This window comes from Canis lupus, chromosome 14 (assembly GCF_003254725.2).
Source record: "Canis lupus dingo isolate Sandy chromosome 14, ASM325472v2, whole genome shotgun sequence".
Taxonomy (NCBI): Eukaryota; Metazoa; Chordata; class Mammalia; order Carnivora; family Canidae; genus Canis; species Canis lupus.
Window position 1 is genome coordinate 20,195,418 of NC_064256.1, and position 21,721 is coordinate 20,217,138.

The window sequence follows — 21,721 nt, forward strand, 5'->3', positions numbered from 1 at the left end:
AAGTATGGAAAATCACATGTGTACAAACATTGTAAATACAGGGAATGAAAGAACTTCTCCAGTGATGGCTCGAATACAAATTGCCATTAAAGTTCTCACGCTGAAGAGGGACCTATGCCTAAAATCACCTCTGCTAGTATGGAAGTACCTTGATCTGGGGAGCACACTGAACAGTTCCTCCAAGGAGAAGAACTCTATGAAACTTTCTTTAGCACCCAACTGAAGAAACAAACCACACTTTTGCCAAATGACATGTATTTAAACATACGTGGTATACTGATGTCAGATTACGAATTGTACTTAGAAACACTTAAACCAGAAGTCAGTGACAACCCTATTCAAATGAGACGAACCCTATTCAAAAGATTACTAATTAAGAATATTAGCGTATTAAATGTTATTGCTAAAAAGTCTTCTAAAAGCATCAAGCATTCTGCTGACTGTATGAGCCAGTTTTTCTTTAAATAATCCTTCATGCCAGATAAGGGCAGCCTGGGTGGCTCAGCGGTTTAGCGCCGCCTTCAGCCCAGGGCGTGATCCTGGAGACCTGGGATCTAGTCCCACATCGGGCTCCCTGCATGGAGCCTGCTTCTCCCTCTGCCTGTGTCTCTGCCTCTCTCTCTCTCTCTCTGTGTCTCTCATGAATAAACAAATTAAATATTTATAAAAAATAAAATAAATAACTTCACTTTTTTTAAGATTTTATTTATTCATAAAAGAGAGAGACACACACACACAGACATAGGCAGAGGGAGAAGCAGGCCCCCCACAGGGAGCCCCATGTGGGACTGGATCTAGGATTCTGGGATCACACCCTGAGTCAAAGGCAGACGCTCTACAGCTAAGCCACCCAGGCATCCCAACCTTCACTGTTGATTAGCAAGTGTCTGGGTTTTTGTTTTTTTGGTTTTTTTTTCAGCTAATACAACATGGTTCCAAAGACTTGGAGGCTATCAGAAAATAACTTTCAATAATAACCAAAAAATGTGGAATGTGAATGCTAACCAAAAATGTGGAATGTGAAATAATATATCTTTTATGTCGTTGATGTTAAAAATACATATGTTCATGGAAAAGACAAATGGAAATATGGATAAACACATTATTGTAAATAAATTTAAAAACGTGTTTGTCAGTGTTGTCCACAGGGCAAGGAACATGGAAACATAAAACGAATGCCTGTCAGTAGAGAAGTGGTTGGATAAGTTATGATACCATCTCACCATGAAATATTATGCAATCATTAGAAGTGATTTAAGGCTATGTAAGTTGATATCCAGGAGGTACCACTGAATTAAAAAAAGTAAGATGCAGAGAAACCTAGATATAATACAATTTTATTTGTATAAAGCAAATAGGAAGGAAAAATAAGCCATTTCATATATATAGATAGACATATATGTATGTATATTTATATTTATGCATATATACATATCTGATGCTTTATATGCTTGTATAGTAGGACTGAGGAAAGTACTGAAAGACACATACCACCTTATTAAACATGAATGGGGATATGAAACTAGTAAAAAAGAGACCACATAAACAAAGGGGAAATTTTAGATGTATTATGATAACATTTATTTAAAATCATACATATGTGTTTTGTTATGTATACTTGTGTGTTTAAAAATATATTTTTTAGAGAGGCTATGTTTTAAGGCAGATTGATTACTCCATAACCAAATTATTACTTTTTGGGGGGATCACAGTGAATAGTGAACTACAGTAATGAAATGAAACTCACAAGCCTTTCGAGGGGGTCTTATTTGACATCTTTGCTCCCCAACATGGAAAAAAAAATTCCATCAAGACAAGCATGTCATATAGTCCATAAAGAACAAAATTAAAAGCAACAAAGAAGTCTCATAAGCTAATTGTGGGCTAGTGCAAAACTTAAGTTATTGGCACTGCTTTCTCCTTTTTCATAGATGAGGATGGACTTGGTATAAGCATTATTGGAATGGGTGTTGGAGCAGATGCTGGACTTGAAAAGCTGGGAATATTTGTCAAGACAGTAACAGAAGGTGGTGCTGCTCAGAGGGATGGCAGGTAAGCAAACTACTATCATTAGTAACTAAAATCTTCTAGGAACTTTTTTTGTATTTTAGTGGTAGCTTTCTTCTTTTGATTTTTTAGGACAGAATTTTGGAGTATGTCTCAGATATGGAAAAGGTTAAAATACTTGAATTACTTTCTGATTTGTGGGTGAAATGACTGCTTTCTTTAAAGTATATTAGGTGAATGGGTAGTTGGATCTGTTATGTCTGTCTGCCTTTGGTATCTGTCCATTCATCTCTCTGTCTAGTGGGAAATGGGCAGAAACATAGATATATATTGTTTCAGACTATGTCCTGTGGAGATTAGTATATAGTTTTACTTCAGAAATATCAAACCAAATGCTAATATTTCTGGTACTTCTGAGAATGACAGAGGTAGAAGGGAAAATAGAAGCCCTAATTCTGCAATGATGATAATTCTGGAGATCACATTTCTCAAAATGCATTCTGTCTAAAAACATAAGTTCTTGAGTGCCAACTAACCCTGTAGAATTAACATCTCTCAGAGAGGAATCTGATAGTCTTTACTTAAACATCCACCTTGGGTAATTAATCTAGATGCACACCAGCACATCAGAAGATTGTTGTTTTATATCTTAGCTTTCATCATCTCAGGCTGCAATATCTGTAAAGAGTTTGATCAGTCCTCACTCTGCATTCCTGCTCCATTAAGTTGGGGCTGAAGAAGAGGTTAGCAATAGAAATGAAAGTAGGTCCAAAAATATCAGTCCCAAATTCAAAGGAATGGCATCTTATCTTTTTTCTTTTGAAGGAATGCAGAATAACTGGCTTTGATTTTGTCCAAGGTTTAAGTATATATCACTTAACCATCTTATCAAGAAATGATAAAGCATGTTGAAAACCATTTATAAATCTCTGATGGGATACATAGTAGCTTTATTTCTTTTGTAATCCTAAATACACATATTGATAAAACAGATATTTTCCAAGGGAAACTAAATTGATTTTTTAAATGGAAAGCACAACCAGTATCATCTCTTTCCGTGAGGTTAGGGACAACATCACAGTCAGTAGCCTTATTTGTATTCCCAGAGCACTTGTACAGAGAAGGTCTGAAATGAATATATTTTTTTAGGATTTTATTTATTCATGAGAGACACGGAGACAGAGGTAGAGACATAGGAAGAGGGAGAAGCAGGCCCCATGCAGAGAGCCCGATGCAGGACTTGATCCTGGAACTCTGGGATCACACCCTGAACCAAAGGCAGACGCTCAACCACTGAACCACCCAAGTGTCCCTGAAATGAATCTTCTGAGTGAATGTTCAGTTGATTGAATGTGTATCACATTTAAAGTAGGATATTAATATTTCGTGTTAAAAGGTAATTTTGTTAACAGTCTTCCCCATTTTCAAGTAGTTAAGGAAATAACCTTTTTACCCTTTCAATGAATTATATAATGGTGGTAGCAAAATCTCCCATTATTAATTTAGAAACTTTCTTCCAAGTGAGCTAAAATTTGTTTGTAAGACCTGTGTCATTTCTCTTTAAATTTCTTTTTTTTTTTGTTTTTTTTTTTCTCTTTAAATTTCATGAAAAGTTTAAAAACTATTCCAGAATGATAGGAAATAATTCTTATTGTTAGTATTCAAACAATATGTAGTTATTATGAACCATCTCTCCTAAGTCAATGGGCCACAAAGCCAAACCAAAATACAAATTGATTAAAAAACAAAAAGGTAGAAAATTTTGTATTCAGCACTTAGCCAATTCCCATTGTTCTGAACTCAGACTTATTTGTTTTTCAATCACTCACTTTTAAAATTAGGTTTGTTTTTGGTTAACCTGTTTTCTGATTTGTTGTCCTACATAGATAGTTTCAGTATTTACTCCGGTATGGGTATGAGAAGTTTGCTTTATCAGTCCCAGTGTGCATTTCCTCCACTCTTTTAAATGGATGTTTACCTAGAATGGTAATCCTGCTGTTGTTACAAGAGATGCTTAATAAATGCCTCAGTGAATATATTAAAGGAGGCAATTTGATGAAATGAGCAGAATCTTTGGGAACATGTGACCAGGAGTCTTAATTCTGTGCCCTTTACCTACCAGCTGTGGGCTGTTGAACAAATTAACTTAATTTTCTTGTTATCTACATTGCAGGGTTGTTGTAGGCATTAAATATGTGTATGTAAATTAAAACCTTCCACAGCGCTATGAAACTGTTCTTGAAGTAGGAATAAACCTAAAATATATTTAAAAATAGTTATTATGGGGAGTCTTTTGAAAAACTATAGAAAGATGTACAAAATATGTACAGAATCATAAAATGTTAGAGATTCTAGAGATTCAGATGAACTTTAGAGATCTTTAAATTCATATCTTTCATTTTATGTGTTTAAAAACTGAGGATATATACATTATATATAGCCTCATTATAGACCTATGGCAGTGTTCATATCTTTTAAATTATTATATTATTATTCCCACCATTGCTGTTGTGTTCATTTGCACAATACTTAAATATTTGTTGTTAAAATTTACCAGTATAAAAAAATTACAAAATAAACAGTTGATTGCTGCCTCCAGTTAATAATTTCTTTATTGTATTAAGGATTTACAAAGCACTATGATTAGTATGATGCCATTCTTTTGTGGGTATGTTTTCTATTTGTGCATCTCCCCCAGCTTCTCTTTCTCTTTCTTTCTCTTTCTCTCAAAAAATGTAGAATCAATACACACCAAAATATTGAATGGCTCTAGTCTGTGTGGGTATCTTATTTATTTAGTCTTAAAGGTTTTTTTTTTTTTTAATTTATTCATTTGATACAGAGGGAGAGAGAGCGCACACAAGCAGGGGAAGCTGCAGGCAGAGTGAGAGGGAGAAGCAGACTCACCACTGAGCAGGGAACCCAACACAGGGCTGGATCTCAGGACCCTGATATGACCTGAGCCGAAGACAGGCACTTAACTGACCCGGTTTCCCAGGCGCCCCTGTGTGGGTATTTTAAAATTTCAGCTAATATAAAACATTTAATTTTTCTACAGAGAGTTTGTAATACTTGTATGTATATTTCAAACTCCAACTAAAAATAAAAAGTTAACATCATGTGGCCTCAGGAAAATTGCTCTTCAGACCTCAGTTATGGACAAAATTAAAGTTCTGGGTTAGATGTTTTTAAAATTCTTTTAGCTTTAAAAGGATATAAGTCTTTGTTTCTTTAACCTTTTTAGGTTGCTTTAGTTCCCCCCCCCCCCTTTTTTTAGGGAAAGCGAGAGAGAGAGCATGCGTGTGTACATGCACTTGAATGCAAGTGGGGGAGGGGCAGGGGGAGAGAGAAACTTAAAGCAGATTCCTCCCTGGGTGTGAGCCAGATGCTGGACATGGAGCCTGACCCCGGGCTTCATCCTATGACCCTGAGATCATGACCTAAGCTGAATTTAAGAGTACGTCACATAACTGAATGAGCCACCCAGGAGCCCCTTGTCTTAGCTACTTAACTCTATCTAAGAAAATGATTTCAATTTAATCTCAGATTTGGTCACATTTCCTTCAATGGATGTTAAATAAATAGACTTGCCCAGAATATTCTTTTCTCTTTCCTCCCCACTAACTTCCCCCACACAAGAAACCTTTTTTGTTGTGATTGCTTTTCTTCCTTCTAAAATCTCATAAACTCACCATATTTTGAGCACTTTTGAAAATTTGCCATGGGCAATTATCTCTTACATCATCCAGGGTGTAGTTAAAAAGTTTTGAGTCTTCCTTACTTTTTGGTATTATACCTTACATTCGAAATTTTCCTTTGTCAAGCTTTTCATACCTTTTCATATGATGCCTGAAATGTAGGAGTGCTCAATAAATATTTGTTGAATGAGTGAATACTTAATGCTTTTATCACTTTCAAAACATTTGCTCAGGCCTAACATTGTTCTCCCCCCATCTCGCCACCTCCCTTCTTTTCTTCTCTCTCTCTCTTCCTCTTTTTTGTGCTACCCTGCCTCTTATAGAGCAACTGGGAATTTATCTAAGTGACATGACTTGATAGCCATTTCCACCATCTTTTAGTTTCTTTAGGTAAAATAATGATAACTACAAATATTAAATAAGATTAATTTTAGTAAAATATTAATTGTAATTAAATACACTTACTTATTAAATATTAGTTATTTTGTTAAAATTAAAATTAATTAATATTTACTAAAAATATTAATAAAACCATTAGCTTTGCTGCCATACATTTTATGATTGGTATGCAGGACACTAATTATTTCTCCAGTCCTCTTTCATGAATGTATAAAGCAAAATCAACTTTATAACACACTTGAAAATGCTGATAGTAGAATAAGTCATGTGGACGGTACCTGACAAATGATCGTAGTGACTCTGTGCTAAAAGAGGCAAATTAAAAATGCATTTGGGATGTGCTTTGTTTCTGGCTACAATGTTTGTTTCTCAGGTATTTGTATGCTATCATTTTAGAACACTGTCCTGTTCAGTTTTTTGGAAAAAGTTATCGAATGTGAAATGACGGTGCTATGTAGTTTACCTTCATTCAAACCTTTTAAGGTTTTCAAACATTTTAATTATTTTTTACCAGCTCTTGGGTAACAGCAACACAGAAAACAGATGAAGAGTTTAATTCTTAGTTTCCCCTACAGCAGAGGCTCCCTCCAGCAGAACCCATCTGTGCCCCTGGGGCGCCCTCAAGCCTGGGACAACTTGAATAGAAACTGCTGTCTTAATTGTGCCCATCTGTCATAATTCCATGGTCGATGGTTCCCCCCCACCCCACCCTGTGCACACACTCCTGTGTCACTCTCCTCATCAAATAGACGGCGTATTCGCCCCTTAGAGAGTTGGGATATTCCTGCTTTGATATGTACATATTTTCGTTTTTATTTTATTTTATTTATTTTATTTTATTTTATATTTATGAGAGACACACAGACAGAGGCAGAGACATAGGCAGAGGGAGAAGCAGGGTCCCCTCAAGGAGCCTGATGTGGAACTCGATCCCAGGACCCCAGGATCACGCCCTGAGCCAAAGGCAGACGCTCAAGCACTGAGCCACCCAGGCACCCTGATAGATACATTTTTAATATACATTTAAAACTTCACTCTCCGTGAAAACTGTGTTGACCAGAGTTCATTAATGTTGCTCCAGCTGCTCTCCCTTTCACACAGCAATGGTTGCTTTGTTTAGATAAGCCCTGTGAGGTAGAATTTTTGTGTTTCCCCTTCCCAGATATATCAAGTCAGCAGGTAACTATCCAATAACATGAAAAAAAACCTAGAATCGCCCAGCTGCTATATTTTTGTTAGCTTTCCTGCCATTGGCTCTGGGTTTTAGATTCAGAGTTGAGGGACATCAGAAATGGGATGGAGGCCCCCGAGCAGGAGTTGTTCACTGTTGTTGATTAGCACCCAGCAACAATTACAAACTAGCCAGGTGCATAGCCATAAACTCCATTGCAGGAGGCAGTGTTTTCAGGGAAAAACAGGCTATTTCCTGTGCTGTTCTGTAAAACTTTTGTAAAGCCCAGACTGTCTATATTCTTTGTGCCCTGGGATGGTCTGATTCAGAAAGGTGTCCTTTTAATATTTAGCACCAGAACTCATGCCTTGTCTTTTTTGCTCTTCTAATTATGAACCAAGATTTGAGAGATGATCAGTATCTCTATGCTGTGAGGAAAACCTTTTTCTCTACCATAATAATCATTTATGTGTTAAATACCTTGCTGGCTTATGATCTTGTGGGTTGTCGGGTCAGAGTATGGTGCCAATAAACCTGAATTGCTATCCTTTCTTTTTAACCAGTATTATTCCTCTCATCGCCTGCCCAGTCCTCTTTACCTCTCCAACTCCACCTTCTGCTCATTTTTAGTTTCTTGAGTTTGTCTCCACCTTAATTACCATATGGCCTTCCTCTATGAAATGGTAAATTAAAATGTCTCAAACTATCAGATGCCATACTACTTCCCTTCCTCTCTCTCTCTTTTAAATTAAAGGTGGTTTTATTTCCTTGGTGTTTTTTAATTGTGTATCAGATTTTCATTTTTTATCTTTAATGAATGTATCTCTTTTGAAATGAGGACTTTTAAAAGTAAATATTCTTTTAATGAAAATAATAATCAAATAGTACCGAGGTCTCTTCATCCCCTTAATGCTGTCTGTATTGAGGCAGGCAGGAAGAATTATGTAGGATCAGGAACCTGCATTTTAATCATGGGATGCCTCTTCCTCACACTGTTGTGACCACAATGAGCAAATCCGTGCCAAATACCTGTTGTCACTGTCCCTGTTGCACAGAGTGCTTTATAGAGAGCTTGGGTCACTTCTGTCTTCTCAGGGACCATTTCCAGTTCAATTCATTCCTTTGTGAGTTCCATGTTTCCATCTCGTATTATTTTCCTTCTCCCTGAGGGACTGCCTTTTACTTTCTATCACCAGGTCTGATGGTGATGAATTCTTTCAGTTTTTCTATATCTGAAAACACCTTTTTGTTTCACTTTTGCTTTTTTTGAGATATATATTCTTTATGTGTAGGATTTAAGGTTGACTGTTGGCTTGTTTTTTGTTTTTTTACCTTTTAGTATTTTTTCCAGCCTTTTTTCTTTTTTAGGCACATGAGCATGTGAACAAAAGTATGTATACACAGATGAATTAAGAAAATTAGAAAGTGCTATACATATTGTTTTATTTTCTGCTTATTTAAGTTAATTGTACATGAGAAACACTGTAAAATTTCTGTTGAGAAGCAGAAGCTCAAAACTATGTGTATTAATTCCCCTTGTCCTTTTATTTTTTTTGAGACAATGCATTTTTGGCTTCGAATTATAGATTATCAATCATTGAGTCCAGAACCTTTAGTTATTTTATAGTTACACACATATGTATCTTTAATAAAGAACAAGTGCTATAATGCTTCAGTCTAATGGAAAACCTTTTAGGCAGTTTTCACAGTCACTATGAAATGCTATCTATCATCGAGGGTCAAATTAGCATTTGCTAATTTTAGAAAACATCTTAAAGTTTTAATGTAATACATGTTCATTGTTGAAAATTTAGAAAATAGAGAAAAATATAAAGAAGACAGTAAAAATTCCATATAATTTCACCACCTAGAACTGATTGATCACTACTAAAATTCTGCTGGTGAATTTCCTTCCAGATTTTTTTCTGTGCATATTATGCCTTTGTTTACTTAGTTAACAAAGTTAAGGATCAGTTGAATATATAGCTTTGTTGGTTTTTATACTTTTTATTTATCAGAATAGTATCTGTTGAGTGCTTACTATTTGTCAGGCAGCCTGCTATGCTCTTTATATTTTATAACTTATTTATTATTGCTAAGAGCTATGATTAAATACGAATCATTATTATTTCTGTCTATATGTAAGGAAAATTTGGCTTTTCTCAGCTAATCACAGCAACTAAATGACAGAGCCTGGCTATAAATCTAGCATATCTGACTTTAGAACCTATACTTAAATAATACATTATGTTATGTCACATCATTAAACATTTTTCTACAATGGACTTTAACGGTACATTATGCTGTTGTTGTATTATATATAGAAACCATTTACATATTGCTATGCTAGTATGTTGTTTCAAGGTGTTGATCAGATTAGCATTTTTACATAAAAATCATTGTGAATATCTCTGATTATTTCTTCAAAATTACTTCCTTGGAGCGGAATTACTGTGTCAAGGTGCATTACATTTTATATGCTTCAGAAACACATTGCTGAGCTGCTCTTCAGAAAGGTTGATGTTTATACCCCCTTAGTGTCAAGAGCAGTCTACTACACCCTCAAGACTGAATATAGTGTTATAAACTCTTTAATAAATTGGTGAGATATTGTTTTTAAATTTTAATTTCTTGTTTATGATCCTCTTAAGATGTTTACTGGACACCTATGTTGCTTTTTTTCTCTGTAAATTATATCCCATTTGCTTTTTTCCTGTTACATTTCTTAAAACTGCACTTTCATCTGTTCTTTCAGTGCTAATCTTCACAAATGAGGCAGGTGGTGCCTTCCAACTGCCTTCACTTCTTAACTGCATGGAGCTTTCTCTCCTATTTCTATCCAATTTGATAACAAAAATGATCAAGTACAAGAAATGGAATTAAGGTGCATCTCTAAACTTAAACACAGAAATTCTGTATTTAGTTTAGACTCTGAATTTTGTCAAATTTGTTGCTTTAAAAATTATTTACCTATTTTTTGAGATATCCAGTAAACTTTTCTTAGACCTAATCTTCTTAAAATTTTCAGTGACATATTATAATCGTTTATTTCTAATGAGATCCATGCCCCCTTCCTTGACTTCGTGTTTTTTGTTTTGTTTTGTTTTTTGTTTTTGGTGTGTGTCTGTGAGAGAGAGAGAAAGCGAGGAAGAAAGAGAGGGAGAAGGAGACAGCTATATAGATCCTTTTCCTTTTATTTTTCATTCTGTATTATAAGAATGTTTCTCTCTCAAATTAGCTTCTTCAACTCATTTTTACATTCAGTCAGTGAACTGACTTTTTAAAATGACTATAGAAATTACTCCCAAATTATATCCCAATCTTGGTGTATGTAGAACCTATTTACTTTATAACTTATGTCTTATTTTCATCTCAAATTCAACAGAAACTTAATACCCCTTTTCCTTTTTTTCTTTCTTTCTCTTGATCCGAACAGCCTATTTTTTCTATGTCGACCCTATTTTTCATTACTTTAGATGTAAAATTTTCTAGTCATCCTTTGTTTTTTCATTTATTTTACCGATTTAATATCTTATTATATTGGATGGTTTTCTTTTCTTTTGTATATTCCTCAGATTCTTCTTTTGTGTTCATTCTTTGAGCCATATGTCTAGACCAGGTCTTTCTCTCACTATATGCTGTAGTTTGTGTAGGGCTTCTTTCAGCTAATCTTTCTTGGTTTGTCCTTACTTTGTCTCAAGATTATTCTGTAATTATCACTTTGTTTGAATAGTCTTTGTGAACAATAATGTATAGTTGGGCCCTATTTTTTTTATTTTTGCCAATCAGAGCCCAAGGTCGTGTTGACTTTGAATACCTATGTTATTTAAGCGCATATTCAATTGTCTGCTTCAGTCAGGAAGATTACATTATTGTCTGCACTGGCTTCCTTCCCGAACCTCCTTGCACATCTTAGTCAAAATAATAATTACTATGACTACTGTGTATTAAGGCCATATAAATACATCAGTTACTGTGCAAACCCTTTCCTATACATTTTTGCTAATCATTGAAACCAGTATGGTAGTTACAGTACCTAAGCTAAGGATTAATTCTTTCATGAATTTATTGTTGAAGAAACTTGAGGTTTCGTAGAAAATGAGATTAAGGGGTGCATGGGTGTCTCAGTTGGTTAAGCATCTGACTCTTGATTTTGGCTCAGGTCATGATCTCTGGCTCCTGGTGTCTAGCCCAGCATGGGGCTCCATGCACAGTGAGGAGTTGACTTGCCCTCCCCCCTTCCCCGCCTCTTCCTTCTACTTACATGTGTGTGCACACATGCGCTAGCATTCTCTCTCTCTGAAATAAATTAATAAATAAAACCTTAAAAAATAAATAAAATGAGATTGAGAAAACTGTGGTCTGAGGTAAATGAATGAAAGCATCTAAATAAATACTTGCTAATAAGATAAAACAATCAAAATGAGTTGTAAAGAAAGACTATCAATTACACATTTTAAAGTTTTTGCTATAATAGGTACAGTAGTTTATTTACATTTAGTATTTTGCATGTAATGTACTTTTCAGTAAGGTATCTTTTTCTGGGATCCCTGGTTGGCTCAGTGGTTTAGCGCCTGCCATCTGCCCAGGGCGTGATCCTGGGGTCCCAGGATGAAGTCCCAAGTCGGGCTCCCTGTGTGGAGCCTGCTTCTCCCTCTGCCTGTGTCTCTGCCTCTCTCTCTCACTCTCTCTCTTGAATAAATAAATAAAATCTTTTAAAAAAAAGATATCTTTTTCTAACACCCATCCAGCATTAGGAAAATGCTTGTGAATTTTTGTTTTATCCTCTTGGTGGTGATATGCGTTTAAATGGTGTTTTTCCACCCCCTAAAACTTTTTCCAAGAATCTATTGCTTTTCCAGTTTTGAAGATTTGGATTTGTTTACCGTCAAGATCAGAAACCTGGTAGCTCAAGTTATCCGTCTCCTTCATTTCTTCTCCCTTTCACTGTGCTTGTAAGAAGGTGGGTGGGTCTGGATTTACCTTACTTCAAATTTCTTTCTCTCTTCCCAGGTCTACTTTGTAGAAACATTTACTCCCAGTCTGTTCTGCTTTCTAGTTCTTTCCTTTTTCTGCCTTTCAGGCATTGCTTTTTCTATTTCTCTACATCACCAAGATTTAAAAATATTCCTAAAACAATATACAAATGGGAAACAGCACTGGGAACTTTCAGTAGATTATCAATAAGTGAAAGCTTTGGGATTGAAATTTAGCTCTAAGCAACTCTGAGACCCAGATCCTTTTTTTTTTTTTTTTTACTTCCATATTTCTTTCATACCCTTCATCCTACCTAAAATCATATTTTTCTCAACATTTTGTTACCTTTTATTTCAAGGTTAAACTTAGTGTTCAGTTCATCATTGAAACCATTCAACTGTTACTGGTGGAGCCCGGCTGAAAACTTAGCCTCTGTACACTTCAATGTACATGCATTTATGTTTGTCATCCATAAATGGATTGATACCACTTCTAAGCATCAATTTTTGGGGGTATATTTCCTTATGACTTTAGTTTTTAATGTTTGTTCTGTTACTTTTCCTAAAGGTAATTTCCAGTAATCTCTAGTCTTTACAAGAGTCACATTTCCATTTCGTTTTGTTTGTTTATTTTGATAGCACCATACACTATAGCTGATGACTCTCTTGGCTTATTTGCAAAAACACCATGACTTTGTTATGAATCCATCTATTCTATTTTTTCTTTGCCTCAGATTCTACTTGGCCCTTACCTCAAAGAATCAGTAGCCCTTCTCTGTTAATATCAACTTATTTTGTTCACATCTTAACACACTTACTGTAATATTTTGTATACTTTAACACATTCTATGTCTCTCATTCCTGCAACATATACACATACCCTTGTACATTCATAAGTGTGTGTGTGTGTGTGTGTATAATATTCTCAAATAGGAATCATACTTCATTCAAATTGGTATCCCATCTCACTGTTCTTGGAGTATAGTGGGGATTGACTCACTCTTGCTAAATTACTGACTGAATGAATCCATCAAATCAATAAGGCAAGCATATTATTTTCTCTACTTACATTTTCTCTTGCTCTTTTGCTATCTTCCTTCTGGTTAGAGTACTTAGAAATGTCCCTTTAATTGTATTTGTTTCATTGCATTTTATCTAAATTATCCTGCACAAGAATGTGTATTTTCAGAAATTTCTTTGACCTTGCTTGTACTTCCTTTATTCTTATCCATTAAAACAATCATCACCCTCATTTTCTTTCACCTCTGATTGCTCTGTCTATTGACAATGTAAAAACCTATATTTTGCTTTTATTTTTATTTCCACCCCAGTAAATGCTAGCCCTATACGTATTTGCTTACAAAGAAAACCTGTCTTAGAAGTTTTCTGTCTTCAGGCACCTGGGTGCCTTCTTTACTTCTTCAGCATCTGCCTTTGGCTCAGGTCCTGATCCTGGGGTCCTGGGATCAAGTCCCCATCAGGCTCCCTGCCAGGAGCCTGCTTCTCCCTCTACCTATGTCTCTGCCCCTCTCTGTGTGTCTCTCGTGAATAAATAAATAAATAAATAAATAATCTTAAAAATAATTTTCTGTCTTCTATTTAGTAGTCCTTTAGCTCTTCCTTAAATTTTTGTCTTTTCTTTTAAATGTCTGCCTTCTCTAATAAGTCACCTTACTATCTTTTCACTTTACAAAAGTATAACAGTGATGTTCCTTTTGAGAGTTTGAGCTTTTCAGCTTTACTTTTTTTTCTCCCCTGGAAGCTAACTGTGTTCATCTTTCAAATTCTATATTTCAACTTTAATTTGGCTTTTAAAATGCAAAGTATATTTTAAATATTTGAAAGGTAAAGGATTTCTTCTCGCCTTTATCTTCCATAGATACTGGTAAATCAGGCACTTGAACTGCCCTGAAAGTTTCTCAGAGGGCTGCCATGCATTTACAAACACAGTCATTTGTCACTCAGAAGCACTGAGGAAGTACTGCTGTCAAACCATGTGCTGAGCATATATTGCTTGCATAGCATTCCATTTTCTTTTATGTAAAGGTTAGGAAGAAATAAAGTCATAATTTTGGCCATTAAAGTAATCTCGAATCAACTTAGAATACAACATACTCACTCCTGGCACATCCCTACACAACAAAATAACTTTTATAAAGCAACACAAGGAAATGTTAAATTATATTACACAAATTATGTATACACATAAACAAAGATAGGAAGTTCAAAAAATTGTAGACAAAAAAAATAAAAAAAAAATAAAAATAAAAATAAAAAATTGTAGACAGTTTCTGAGAAAAATATTTAAATGACAGCTGGCCAAGAGAAGATGTTGTCACAAAAAAGACAATGGCATAAATAGAATGATAGAAAGGGAACCAATAATTATGACATTTGCCTCTTTTGAGTCTGAGTAACAGCAGTGTATAAAAATGTTATCCTAAAAGGGGACGTTTAACTTTTGTCCCATCCAGAAAATAAACTACACATGAAAGTAATTGTTTCTTTTCCTTTATTCTCCAAAATGGTTTAATAAGATTAGCAATATGTAATTATTGCTCTGGGCTTAGATGTAAGACCCAAAAAGTTTGCAGTCTGTTTGCTTAGGGAGACCTTATACCTCAAGAAATATTAAGCAATTATCTGGTAACATATAACATTAGGTGAAGGTATAAAACATATGGTGTAGAAGAGGTTCAAAAGATTAAAAAGATCACTAGGCTTGGATATAAACAGATTAATGCTCAAAGAGAAGTTAACATTTGAGCTGAGCCTTCAGAAGAAAACTTTTGAGAAGGCAAAGAAGGGATATGTGGGCATACGTTGTGTAAAAGATACAAAGGCAGGAATATAAACAGTCTTTTCAAGGTATGGTTTGCCTTACAGTTCTTAGTTATGTATGGATATTGTTGGACAAAAATGAAAATGTAGTTGAGTTGATACTAGTTGATGGTAATGTGATGTTAGGTAAATAAATGGAGACATAGCAATGTTTATAACAGTATTTTCAATATTGTTGAGATGCTACATGTCCTTACATTCACCTGTAGATTCAAAGAAACCACAACTAAAATCCCAGCAGGCTTTTTTTTTTTTCTTTTCTTTTTTCTTTTTTTTTTTTTAGAAATTCCAAAATGCATATGGAAATGCAAAGGACCTAGAATAAAAATTCTGAAAAAGATTAAAGTTAGAGGACTGATTTTACCTGGTTTTACAAGACTTACTATAAAGCCTCAGTATGTGATATTGGTATAAAAATAGAAACATATGGAATAGAATAGAAAGTAAAGAATAGATTGAGACATACCCAGTTAGTTGACTTTCAATTAAAGTGCCTTGATGACTCAGTGCTAAAATGTACAGTCTTTTCAACAAATAGCAGTAAAAGGATTACCTATCCCTATGATGAAAAAAACCTTAGCCACAAATGTTACTACACCATAATTAATTAACTTTGATTAATTAATAGGTCTAGACATAAGAGCTCAAACTCTGAAACCTCTAAAAAAACACAGAGGTGAAATCTATATTATTTAATCCATTTATTAATATTTAAGGAACCTACCCTCTAGCACAGTAGCCAACCAAAGATTCTTCAACTTGAGCACTGTTTCCATTTCTTATGGATACAGTACTCCAGTCTTGTGCACCCTTGTGAAGGGTGGAGGTATGGGGCACAAAAAGTTTAAATGTCAGGAAAGATAGTGTGGGATTAAAATGTCAGAATTAGGTTAAGACCCAATTCTGAAGAAACTTGATAGCTACACTAAGTGATTTAGAAATATTATTTTATGGGAATGATGAAGCTAGTGGTGTTTTGGATAAAATTGTTCTTTAAGATGAATTTTTAACATTTTTATTTAGATATAATTCACATGCCATACAGTTCACTTATTTAATTATAGAATTCAGTGGTTTTCAGAATATTCAAGACGTGTGTAACTGTTACCTCAATAAATTTGAGCACATTCTGACCACTCCAGAAAGAAACCCCATATCCATTAACAATTATTTTCCTTTTCTCCCAGCTCCTCCCTCTTTCCCTGGCTTTAGGTACTAATCTACTTTCTGTCTGTAGAGATTTGCCTTTTCTGGACATTTCATATAAACAGAATCACACAATATATGGTCTTTTGTGACTTTTTTTTTCACTAGCATAATGCTTTCAAGGTTCATCCATGTTGTAGCATGTGTCACATTACATTCCTTTTTATTTCCAAATATATTATATTGAATGGCTATAACTCATTTTGTTTATTCTAACATCAGTTGATGGATATTTGGGTTCTTTCTACTTTTGGGCTATTATGAATAATGCTGCTCATGTACAAATTTTTGGTGGACCTGTTTTCATTTTTCTTAGTATATACCTAGCAGTGGAATTTCTGGGTCATGTGGTAACTCTGTGTTTAACCTTTTGAGGAACTGCTGGATGGTTTTCCAAAGTAACTACACTGTATTATATTGCCTCCCAAAATGATGAGCCTTACAATTTCTCCACATCCTCATGAACACTTATTATCTGTCTTTTGATCAAACCATCTCCGAGTGCATATGAAGAGGTAGCTTATTTTAGTTTTGATTTGCATTTCCCTGATGGCTGTTGATGTTGTGCATCTTTTCCATGTGCTGCTTGGCCATTTGGGTATCTTCTTTGGTGAAGCGCCTATTCAGATCCTTTGCCCAGTTTTTTTTCTCTTAAGGTATAATTGACAGATGTACAGATGTACAACATACTGATTTGTATACATTGTGAAATAATCACTACGTAAGTCTAATTAACATTCACACCATAAATAGTTATAATTTTTTTCTTTTTTTCTTGTAATGAAGACTTTTAAGGTACACTTATATAGCATCTTGCAAATATACAATACAGTATTTTTTTTTAAAGATTTTATTTATTTATTAATGAGAGACACAGAGAGACAGAGAGAGAGAGAAAGAGAGAAAGAGAGGAAGGGCCAGAGACACAGGCAGAGAGAGCAGACTCCATGCAGGGAGCCCAATGTGGGACTTGATCCTGGGTCTCCAGGATCATGCCCTGGGCCAAAGGCAGAGCTAAACCGCTGACCCACCCGGGCTGCCCTACAATAACAGTATTATTAACCATAGTTGCCATGTTGTAGATTACATCCCCATGACTTACTTATTTTGCAGCTGGAGGTTTGTACATTTTGACCCCCTTCATTCGTTCCATACACCAGGCTGATAATGCAGCCTAAACAACTATATCCTTTCTCTCTCTCTCAAAAAAAAAAAAAAAAAAAAAAAAAAAAAAAAAAAAATCCCATTACCTCACCTACACAGTTCTATTTTTTTTTGTCACTGTTGCTTCTAGCATAGTCTCAATTATCCATGTTACATTTAATTTACAGTTTACTTACCCAACTTCTGGTAGGGTAGATAGGGACTTGATAATTGTCTATCACACACAAGTAATACCAGATTAGTAATACTATTTTTACATCTCTTTAAAGTGCAAATATATACACATTCCTTAACATGATGCAAAGTTAGAGTAACTTCATAACAGTTTATTTTGTGTAACTTTGAAACACTTTAACATAAGCAGAGTTACATACATTAAAAGCTATGTTTATGACCAAGGTTTTAGAGATAAAACTAAGAGTCTTGGAAATCATGTGTTAAGCTGACACTCTATAAAACTATTGATATAAAAGTTTGTCAGAATTATGACTCAGTTTAGTTAAACACAATTTAATTTTCTTACACTTTTAAAGCTTTATGTAGAGACACTGTTAATCTGATTAATATCCATATCAGAATATTAGGAAGTTCAGATTAGCCAGTTTCTTCATTTGGAAAATACAAACCCACACCTTTACAAAATCATGGAGAAAACATAGCTATGTATTTTAAACCATAATTATTAAATTAGTCTTATTTGTATAAAGATTCACTTTTATTATGTGAACTGGGCTTTTTATAAAAATATTTCTGGGATCCCTGGGTGGCGCAGTGGTTTGGCGCCTGCCTTTGGCCCAGGGCGCGATCCTGGAGACCCGGGATCGAATCCCATATCAGGCTCCTGGTGCATGGAGCCTGCTTCTCCCTCTGCCTGTGTCTCTGCCTCTCTCTCTCTCTCTCTCTGACTATCATAAGTAAATAAATTTAAAAAAAAAATTAAAAAAAATATTTCTGAGCTTCTAGCAGAATCTCTAAGAAGGATTTTTTTCTTAAATGTCTAGCACATTTAAAGTTTTCATTGTATATTAGAATATAAAATTTATGAAAGTGATTACTATTCTCTGTGAACCAGATTATCACTCCTTTAAATTCCAAGACTTTATAATTTAATTTATTAGTACCCTTCTATGTTAGGAATATATTTTATGCTCACACAGTGAGAGAGAACGGCTTTTCTCAATTACAGCAACACAGAGAATTTGTCACTCAGAAACAGCTTTAAGTAATCAAAGAAACACAAAAATTCACCAGCCAAGATTTCACAGGGCTATTTTCCTTCTAGCGTTTATGAAATTTTTTATGAAATAGTTTTAGCCCAAAGTAGACCAAAAACTTAAGGACAGCAACTCAAATTTTTTACGTCTCTCACATGAGAGATAACAGATCCCCATAATCCCAGTAGCAGTCTCAAATGGTCAGATTATAAAATTACACTCCTACTCATTTTTGCTACCGGGGAGAATTATTTATCATTGTTGTTTAGAGCAAACTAGATCCAGAACCAAAAATGGCCAGAACCAGAAAAAAATTCAAAAGTACTACGTTAGGAAAAAAAACATGTTAACAAAGATAGTGTTCTATTACTGCTTTAGAAGCAGTCTGGGGACCAAGCAATTATGCCTGGGCTTAGATAGACCACAATGTGTATTTCTGTGGTAACAGTTGAGTTTGGCTTTGTGAATCCATTCTGGCATCTTGGTGGAAGTTCCAAAGCTGTTGCAGGCTAATATTCAAAGAGTTAAAAAAATGACTTTCATACCTATAAAATGAACATGGATTAGACTTTACTTAACTCACTAGTTAATGAGAGAATTGTGGTATGAGATGTGGTAACTGAGATGTGGTAACTGTGACTCAAAGGACATTTTAGAAGTATGTGGTTAAAAGCAAGTTATTAAAGTAGTATTAGAATAACATCGCTAAGTTAGATATAAAACTAGTTAATATTCTACAGGGAAATAAACCATGGCCTATGAGATTATCTTTTCTAACAGAAGAATAGTATCTGAATTTATTCAGGACCAAAAAAAGTCTATAAATTAACATGCAACTTAAATATATCCAGGATTTTAATCAATTTTAAACAGTGGATCAATTAAAAATACATTCCCGGGATCCCTAGGTGGCGCAGCGGTTTGGCGCCTGCCTTCGGCCTAGGGCGCGATCCTGGAGACCCGGGATCAAATCCCACATCGGGCTCCCGGTGCATGGAGCCTGCTTCTCCCTCTGCCTGTGTCTCTGCCTCTCTCTCTCTCTCTCTGTGACTATCATAAATAAATAAAAAAAATTTAAAAAAATAAAAAATAAAAATAAAAAAATAAAAATAAAAATACATTCCCCCAAATTATCCTTGGCTGGACCTGTTAAATAATGCACCTATATCATCTTGAAAAAATCAGTTGCTCTCCTTTTAGTTCTTATTTTCAAACTTTAAATGACTTTTCTTAACACAGGGCAACAACATGTGATATACTCAACACTTGTCCAGAGTAATTCCAATGGCATAAGTTTTATTGATGGGAAGCATCAGTATGATAAAGATGTCAGTTTTCCCCAAAGTAATTTAAGAATCAGTAAGATTTTATTAAAATCTCAATGAATGTTTTTATAGAACTTGGCAAGTAAGTCCAAAACTAATTATGAAGAGGAAAAGCTCAAGAATAGCTCAGAAAAATTTGAGGACAATGAACAAGATGGAGGGAATTATCCTATAAAATGTCAAAACTAATTATGAAGCAATGGAGCGTGCAGAGATAAACAGACAGGCAAGTAGAAACGAATAGAAAAACCAAAACATAATGATGGACATTTGAAACCCTGACAGATGCAGCTAAACAAATCATCGGAGAAAACATGAACTCTTATTAAATGTTATTAAGCCAATTGTTTATAACACTTGGAAAACATAAAAATAGATTACTAACACATACTATATATAATAAAAAATAACTTCCAGGTAGATAACTACCTAAATGTAGGATGGCAAAATTTTAAAACTTTTAGAAGAAAATATAGAATGTTATTATAACCTTGAGGCAGAAAGGGGTTCCTGAAACAAAACACAGAACTACCTGATCCAAAACTGAAATTACAAACGTGATTATATTTTTAAAAATTGTTTTCCTCAAAATCACCATTGTTCAAAGAAATGTGAAAAGATAAGCCACAGATTGGGCCAAAGGTATCTGCAACATATTTAATTGAGAAAGTGTTAATATACAGGATATATAAGGACATCTTCAGTAAATTGGTAAGAAAAAAGACACCTAACCCAACAACATCAACAAAAAATGGGTAAAAGACATGATCTAACAGTTTGCACAAGTGAATGAATGACTTAGAAAGATATGAATAAATGTTCAACCAGTCTAGTAATCAGGCAAATGCAATTAAAATCACAGTGTGATGTCTTTTTACACTTATAAGATCACCAGTATTTAAAGGATCAGAATATACCAAGTATTAGTGAGAATGTGGAAAGTCAGAACCTTCCAAAGAGTGCTGTTGAGAATATGCATTGGCATAAGCATTTTGAAATAAAATTTGTCCGTTTAAGTTGAAAAAGCATATGTTCTTTGATTCAGGAATTTTATTTCTAGGTATATATCATGCAGAAACCCACACATGTGCATAAGTAGACGTGTACAAGCAGAACTCATAATGGCTAAAATGGAAAACAATGCAATTGTCTGTCTGCAAATAATGGATGAATATATTTTGATATATTCATAAAAGATGTATGTACAGGGTTGTTAAAATGAGTTTGTCAAGTGGTATTTATATGTGTAGTTAAATCTCATACATAACATTGAGTGAAGCAAACTAAATTGCAGAATGAGAGGCATCCTTCATAATGTTTGAAAATGGCAAATGTACACGTATATTGTCTATATTCATGTATACATATTATTTCTACTTCAAAACATCCATAGGAAGATTGAGCACCAAAATTAGTACGATGGCTACCTCTATGAAAGCAGTGAAGGGACGAGAATTAGAGATGAATAATAAAGGGCCTTAGCTTTTCTGGAATACATTTCTTTAGGAAAAAAAAAATCTCACTCCAGTATTGCATGGTGCTGAGATTTGATAAAGTTGGATGTTTGGTACATGGGTGTTTATTACCTAATTCCCTCTGCATTTCTCCATGATTGAAATACTTTAAAGTACTTGAGAAAATAAAAAAAAGAAATACTTCCTTTCGAGACATAAAAAAATGGTATATATAAAACATGTATATAAATTTAAAAGCATTATAT

At 34.5% G+C, this 21,721-nt stretch overlaps 1 protein-coding gene across 19 annotated transcripts in view; it reads left to right on the forward strand.

Moving 5' to 3' along the window:
- PPP1R9A (protein phosphatase 1 regulatory subunit 9A) overlaps window positions 1–21,721 on the forward strand; it is a 312,061-nt gene that overhangs the window by 167,948 nt on the left and 122,392 nt on the right. For all 19 annotated transcript variants that reach the window (XM_049093580.1, XM_049093583.1, XM_049093584.1 and 16 more), the window contains exon 4: window positions 1,932–2,052. In XM_049093580.1, coding sequence (XP_048949537.1) covers window positions 1,932–2,052 — 121 coding nt within the window. The remainder of the gene's footprint in view (window positions 1–1,931; window positions 2,053–21,721) is intronic.